General features: G+C 36.3%; 1 protein-coding gene across 1 annotated transcript in view; it reads left to right on the top strand.

Annotated features, from left to right (window-relative positions):
- The window catches only part of LOC121378743, a 59,838-nt gene that overhangs the window by 25,182 nt on the left and 26,674 nt on the right, over positions 1-7,982 (top strand). Inside the window, exons 10-15 of the mRNA XM_041507032.1 lie at positions 100-255; positions 1,369-1,484; positions 3,880-4,068; positions 4,240-4,371; positions 4,761-4,961; positions 7,227-7,323. Of these exons, the coding sequence (XP_041362966.1) occupies positions 100-255; positions 1,369-1,484; positions 3,880-4,068; positions 4,240-4,371; positions 4,761-4,961; positions 7,227-7,323 (891 nt within the window). The remainder of the gene's footprint in view (positions 1-99; positions 256-1,368; positions 1,485-3,879; positions 4,069-4,239; positions 4,372-4,760; positions 4,962-7,226; positions 7,324-7,982) is intronic.

The raw sequence follows: 7,982 nt of genomic DNA, 5'->3' as shown, positions 1-7,982 counted from the left end.
GGTACTTATAGAAGATGATATAATGAGAATGTATATTGTATTGGTGTTGTAACCTCCAAATATTATGAACTAAGAAAACAATAAAATGTTGTCTTATAGGTAATGCTACTACAGATGATTTTTCATTCGAATGCAAGGATTGGAAGGACGAAGGACCTCGTTACGACCGCAACATCACCCTGGATGCCGACGAGCCTCTCACTTACGTCATCTCGCAGATCAAAGGAAACGTAGCTCAAATCATCTACACCGGAAGTAAGACTGACACTTGTGTTCGTATATGGTCACACGACAGTTGACCTAATAAATGATCCAACAAAATATTTTGTGAAAAGATATTTGAATTTGTTTATTTAATTTGTCCCGAGACATACTTAATTCTTCTCCCTCTTGTTGTCGATATTTTGGTAATAGTTTACATATCAATAATTTAGAAAAAAATAACTCCTGCTTTTTAGAAATGTTTGCAATATGTCGTATGTTAGCGAGCAACAGCTTCTGAAAAGTAGCTCGAAGAGTGTGTTATTTTGAAGTCATCTTTATGAGGTCATCTGCCGTGCGTCTGTGTCTTTAAGTATTCTTTCAGATCTGATGTGATATATTGTAATGTATGTGATGTCAATTTGTATGGTGTTTTGTTTTGGAGGGGTGGGGGAATGTCTTATTTTGGGGTTGTTTTTTTGTATGTTCGTGTAGTGTTTGTCTTTGTGTTTAATTCGGGAGGTCTTCCTGTGTTTGGGTTGTGTGTATCTGTGAGTGCATGCCAGCGGTGATTGTGTGTGTGTGTGTGTGTGTGTGTGTGTGTGTGTGTGTGTGTGTGTGTGTGTGTGTGTGTGTGTATGTGTGTGTGTGTTTAGGTGTGTCTGTGTGTGTTTAGGTGTGTCTGTGTGTTGTTTGGTTGTTTTTGTTGGGGATGTTGTGGGGTTTTGTGTTCTTTTTTTACGAGGTAAGATTTAATTGCTGGTGTTCTGTTATAGTTAGTGTGTGTGTGCGTGCGTGCGTGTGTGTGTGCGTGCGTGCACGCGTGTGTGTGTTTTCCAGTTTAATGTATATTCTATATGCGGACCCATAATTCATACATCCTTGAAAAATTAATTTAGCAATAATTTTATTTGATGGATGTAATATTTTAATACACAAATACCCCATCCTTCACTCTTGTATATGATCTCGTCTCAGACATCTTATAATAGGAATCAAAGTTGTGGTATTTATTGGCTTTGTGTCGTGTATTGTATTAATTTTCAGCACCTAAAAGAAATTGGTAAGTGATATTTATGAAATTAAACTGTTTGGTAAATACATGTGGCGGCTACCAACTGTAGCAAAACATGTAACATATTGTTGTTGTTGTTGTTGTTGTTCTAGACGAAGCTACTACGGTCCAAAAGTTGGAAGTCTGTCCTGAAGAAGATAACAATGTGTGTAAAATTGAAATCCGAATACGGGATCTATTCAACGCAGAGGCTATTGAGTATCTCTTTGTAACGGCACGTATTATGTTCATGTTACTGTTCTTTTCTATTTGTTGTACGTACGATCCGCGGATCCAGGAAATATGCATTTTGGGGAAGAGGTGAGGTTTAGGGAAAAAAGAAAATAGGACGAATTCGTGAAAAGAGCTAACTGGTTTTCTTAAGCCAGAAAAAGAGGCACTTGAAATATTTAGTGGGGGATTCACTGGTTCCTTTGGATCCGACCCTGTGTACTTATGATATTTTGTTTTGCAATTTCTCTATACTGTGTTTCATTATAAATGTAGATCTTTTGTTCTGATGGCAGTCATGTTAGAATTTGTTTTCATATTTTTACTTTTGTTTGAAACCCACTAACAGATGTCTCGTCTTGGAGCTGCGGTGTCGTTTACGCATCCATAGACCGTGGTATGTCCTGCCCTGCCTATGGGGAAAGTGCATACACAATATCCCTTTGTGCTAATCAGGAAATGTAACGGGTTTCCTCTAAGACTATGTGTTAAAGATTACAACCAATAGTTGATATTTAATAAATAAATGTATTGTAGTATCATTGAATAAAGCAAACTTTAAATTTTTAAATCCATTCATTAATTTATTATTTTGTTTTAATACGCTCTTCAAAGTGAACGTCAAAACTGTAATACATGATCAAATTGGTATCCCTGCACAGTGCAGAGGTGCATGGGCACGTGGCAAAGTAGTGGTTGATTCCACGAATCTGTCTAATGCATATTTATCGCACCAGCCAGTGCACCACGGCTGGTACATCAAAGGCCGTGGTTTGTGCTATCCCGTCTATGGGATGGTGATCCATTGCTGATAATCGAAAAGAGTAGCCCATGAAGTGGCGACAGCGGGTTTCCTCCCTCAATATAAGTGTAGTACTCAACCATATGTCCGACGTCATATATCCGAAAATAAAATGTGTTGAGTGCGTTGTTAAACAAACATTTCCTTCCTTCCTCTCTGGATATTTCATCCTTCTTGCACAAAGAAAATTGTTACTTCCAGACTAGTTGACTATATCAAACCTAGAATAGGACAGAACTCTGATTATTTCAGGTGTACATAAAAGGTGAGCATGTCATCAGTACTGCCACCACAGCTGTCGAGTCTATCACGTTACCTAAAATGATGAGACAAAAGCAATGTGCAACAGAGATGAAAAAGTATGCACTAGTTCAAAATATGGAATAGTATAAGCCATCATTTTGGTCAGTGATGTGGCGTATTTAATAAATATAGCTGTAACCCTGCTATTATTGCCTCGTCTATAGGAGGACAACCACTCATGAGGGAATCCTTCCATCCCTCCCTCTTGTTCTGCCACAAAGAGGACTGCCACTTCCACATAGTTTACTAAATCTAAACTATCGCCGGATAGGATTTTTAATATAGCGGAGTTTTAGCCATATTCCTGTGTTTTGGTTTAGCCAGATTAGTGAAAAACAAAAATTGATTCACAGGCACAGAGAAACAAATCGGCGAGTAGTGTAGCACAGTTGATGCCGATGAGGAATCATATTTCAGGTCTCTATAGCATATCCCCACATTTGGCATATATGTCGTCAAGGTGGAAGTCCACCATATCACATATGTGTTGCAGTATATTTTAGTCTGGATGCACTCTACGTCCATACGGGTTGTTCAGATCCATGTAAAATAGGTATTTGTTTGTAATTGTATCGTGACTCAGCATTTCTTGTAACAAATGTCCCATTGATTAAGGAATAAAACATTTCCTTCCGTTTGTCTTTGGGAATTTTTGTGTGCAATGTTGAAAACTGTTGATCTGGATTTATAATCCTCTATAATCAGCATGCGATTTATACGACTTGTCTTGGATACATATTGACAATACCAAGAAAGGCCATCCTTGGCAGTAGTCAGAATAATGGACAGTCTTTGAGACAAGGCATTTACTGGAAAACGCGATGCACCTATCATTGTATGGATTCTTATGAAGTTTTGGAATCCAAAAATGAAGACGAATGGACATACCTTCGGATTTCAAATTCAGGTCAAATGAGAGATTCATGATTTTTGCATGTTTTCTTCAGATAACATAGTAGCCTCATCCGTAGCACTACTCAACCTATCAACCGCACGTTCGTATAGGAGACACTTAATGTAAGTCGACATTTAGTATTATGGACTGTTCTAACAGTATGTATTAATGTATTTTGGGATTAATCTAACAGTACGTAATCGTGTACGAGGTTTGTTTTACTATTCTAACAGTGCATATTAATATATTTTGGGACTATTTTATCAGTACGTATTAACGTATTTTGGGCCTATATTAACTGCTTATTTACCCGTTTTGAGCGTATTATATCAGATTGAATCAATTTATGTTTGGACTATTATAATAGTATGTGTGAAATGTATTTTTGTACAGGTCATCAACTTAACTCCTGATATTCCAGCAGTATCGCTGGGAGTCCCGTATAACCCTGAGGAAGGCAATCCGGTTTTAAGACGTTTCCTAGAAGATACCGAATTAGCCATTAAATTGATTAAGATGGGCAGAGATTCGGAGAAAACGGCAAAAGTAGCATCCACGTATATGTCAGCCATAAACATAATGGTATGTAATATCATTCGTTCATTAATTCCGTTCTTCCTTGTTCTCATTCATGCATATATTCTTTTCGTTCTGTTATCTGTTCCATTGACACATTCAGTGTTAAATGCTTTTTTCAACTGATCTCTTTGTCTACAATATGTCTGTCTCAGTATTTGATTTTTTCAATTGTAGGCTTTGCCAGAAGTCACATCTAACGCTATCACCGATGCTGTTGCTGCAGGTGACGGTGATGTAAACAATGTCATAGCTAACGCTTTAACATTCCTGACGTCTCCTAATCCTGAGATGGCTCGCATTCAAGAGGTACATATCTGTTCGTAGTTGGCAAATCTAGATCGGGATCCCGGGGGAGGGTTTTCTTTTCATCTTTTTTAAAGTATTATTTTAAGCATTTAACTGGTATTGGGAAATAAACGTGATCACAGCGGTTAACTCGTTTATTTATCTCTATGCATTGCCTTTCTGATTTAATAAATGGAGGAAAGAAGGTAGGAAGGAAAGATCAAACGAGTGATGTCCTTGAATTACCAATTTAATGAACTCATGAAAGAATGAATAAAAATTAATAAATTATTCACTGAATTAATCAATGCAGTGGTATGATTTGAATTAATAGAATGCAAAGACCTGCAAACATTCACACGTTTAATTTTAAATAAATATGTTTGTTTTTTATTGTTTTTTTTTTTTAGACCACAGCAGTTTTAACCAGTGCCACCCTGGATGCAATCGAATTGCTAGTGATGGCTCCATTTACTGTCGGTCCTGGCAACACCGACAGCAACGGCAATGTCTTACCTACCACAAAACCATCAGTTGAAGTCCTCGGCATGTTAACATCGGCTTTGTCAACGACCATTAAAAAACCAGAAATTGTGATGCCCGGTATTGAGGTAAACTGTTTACACTTTTGTTTTTCACATTAAGTATAAAATGAAATATGTCTAATGTATTTTTGATTTCACAATTAAACGTAAAAATGGCAAATTTCATTGTAGTTTTCTTTCCACAATAAATATGAAAAACTGCATTTTCATCATAGTTTTTCTGCACGGTAAATGCAAGGATAACTTGTCCATTGTAGTTTTCTTTCCACATGTCTAATGTAGTCATACTTACCATAATAAATATAAAAATAGCAGGCATATTGTAGTTTTTGTTTTTAACAGTAAATTAATAACATGCTAAAAACTACCATGTTCATTGACTGGTACGTGCCTCCTTACGTAATATATATATATATATATATATATATATATATATATATATATATATATATATATATATATATATATATATATATATATATATTAGCAGTGTAACAAAGAGTAGTTGTGATTCATATAAAACGATAATTGTAGAAATACCTGTTAACAAACAATTTGCAATGAATAGTTGCCATATGTGTACCTATGACATATATAGAGAACAATACATGAGTGGCCGTTAGATACCATTTATCTTACAACGAGTTGTTTTAAAATGTATCAAACGAGTTGTAAGGCAAATGGTATCTAACGGACACAAATGTATTATTCTATTTATTACACATCCTGAAAAATCAGATTTTAAGCAAATTGTAACATCTCTTTCGACTAACATTTATGTACAGTTAACTTACGCGTGACAGACAAATGATTGTCAGGTTACCTATACGTCACAGTGTAATCGATTTCGACCGTGCTGTTTTTTCATTACATGTTTGGCATTGGTGACCTGGTCATCAACTAGGAGCAGCCAGTCGTATGTCTTGAAATTGTTAACAAACGTGCATATGTTAACAAGAATGTGTTACCAAAAATAACGAATGATGTTCTCACCAATGGCTGTGCAAGAAATATGAAATACTACACAATTATCCATTAATTGCAACATCAAAACGCATCAACTAAGCGAAAGCGAGTTGTATAAGGGCACGCGTGTGGCATTCTGTTTCTTACATATTACCTTCAAAAATTAGATTGAAACACAATTTAAACGTCTTTTTAAACGATAGCGTATCAGCAGCGTGTGTAAGGTTAGCATACGTCACAGAAGCAATCATTTGCCATAATGCTAAATTGATGTTGTTGGTTTAGAATCTGGGGCATCCAGTAATATTATGGTATTTATTACACCAACGTGCAGACATTCCGACACTAAAAATTATGTAACTGGTTAAATGTCAAAATGCTGCAATTGTTTAAATGTAAAAATAGCATGATAACCACTACAATTGGTGGTACACAAGCCACTTAGCATGCTTGATATCGTCTGTCACATGTACAGAGATGTGTATTGCTTTTGAAAATAAGACGTTGGGTTTTGAAGTCAAGGATACACTTCGAATAGTTATGTTCTGTGTGTTAAGGCCATTTGCAAATACAGGACAGAAGGAGGTACCAATCAGAGATATCTTTAGCTGGTGAATTATTAACAGTGAATGTACCATAATGTAAATCTAGTGATCTAACATATATAATCATGTTTTTGAAACATATTTCCTTACATGTATTTATTGTTTTTGATAATAATTACAAAACATTATATAAATGCTGTTATAAAGATAGCTATCAATCAACATTATTCCTTAAGTCAATATGGCAAGGACGATAACTCATGACAAAGCGATATAACAACAAAGTGACCCAAGATAAAACAAGGTCTGATTGTGTATACAAATACAAATTAGAACACGTACACATATAGATACACAAACATATGTCAGGTGTAAAGCGCTTGCCTGATGCATTGACAGTCTATTGGACTATTTCTCTTTCTAGCCAGTACACCACGACTGGTATATCAAAGACCGTGGTGTGTGCTATCCTGTATGTGGAATGGTGTTTACAAACACTGATTGCTAGTAATGGAAAAATAAATATAATGGGTTTTTCTCAAATACTATATGTCAAAATTACCACATGTTTGACATCCAATAACCAGTGTTTAATAAATCAGTGTGCTCTAGTGTTGCTAAACAAAGCAAACCTTAATTTAAACTTTCTTCTTCAACGAAATTACACTGCAACCAGAAAATGTTTTATCTGTAATATATCATCTCTGACATCCAAACACTAAAAACTTGCATATTGTCTTTGAAAATGGTATAATAGTATGTTAGTTATGTTAACAAAATCATATTTAAAATATGCATTATTTTTTGTTTGTTCATGTAGTCCAATGTGTCGAATGGCCTAAGCACACTAAGTAAAGTGTTCGTGGATACTCTGAACTACACCAGAGATATCAGCCAGATTGAGTCTGCAATGGAAGGTAATGATTTATCTTCTTCTGAAATTAGTTGTTAGGTAATTTTAAATGAAATTTCTACGGACGTTTTTACTGTTAAATTAAACAGTTAGTACAGCTTCTTGCTTTATAAATATTGGCAAATCCTATGGGTTTGGGTCGTCCTGCCATCAGTTTGTTAAAGAGATGGTGCTGAAGTTGCTGCCATTGTAAGACATGCCCGACTACTAAAATCGTTTAATGATTAAAAGGGCACACTAACTATATACTACCGACACAAAATAAGGGAACGGGTGAAATGATAGTGAATGTTTTATTTCGATTAACGTCTGGAAAACCAATTTGGGGCGTGTATATCAATAGCTGGTGTGTCCACCATTTTGGGCGATTCATGCTCGACACCTTGATGGCATACTGTTGATTAATGTACGTATGGTTGCTCTGGGTATTGCCCGCCATTCATTCTGAAGGGCTACCGCAAGCTGGGCCACGTTGGCGGGTGCTGGGTCCCTGGCGTACACTCTCCGCCCGAGAACGTCCCACAGGTGCTCTATAGGGGACATATTGGGGGACTTAGCGGGCCAGTCGATTGTCGGTATGCCTTGTTGTCGTAGGTAATCGGTGACTATCCGAGCGCGATGTGGTCTGGCATTGTCGTCTTGAAATTCAACATTTCTGCCAAT

This window comes from Gigantopelta aegis, chromosome 8 (genome assembly GCF_016097555.1).
Source record: "Gigantopelta aegis isolate Gae_Host chromosome 8, Gae_host_genome, whole genome shotgun sequence".
Lineage (NCBI taxonomy): Eukaryota > Metazoa > Mollusca > Gastropoda > Neomphalida > Peltospiridae > Gigantopelta > Gigantopelta aegis.
This window is presented reverse-complemented; position numbering and strand designations above follow the sequence as displayed.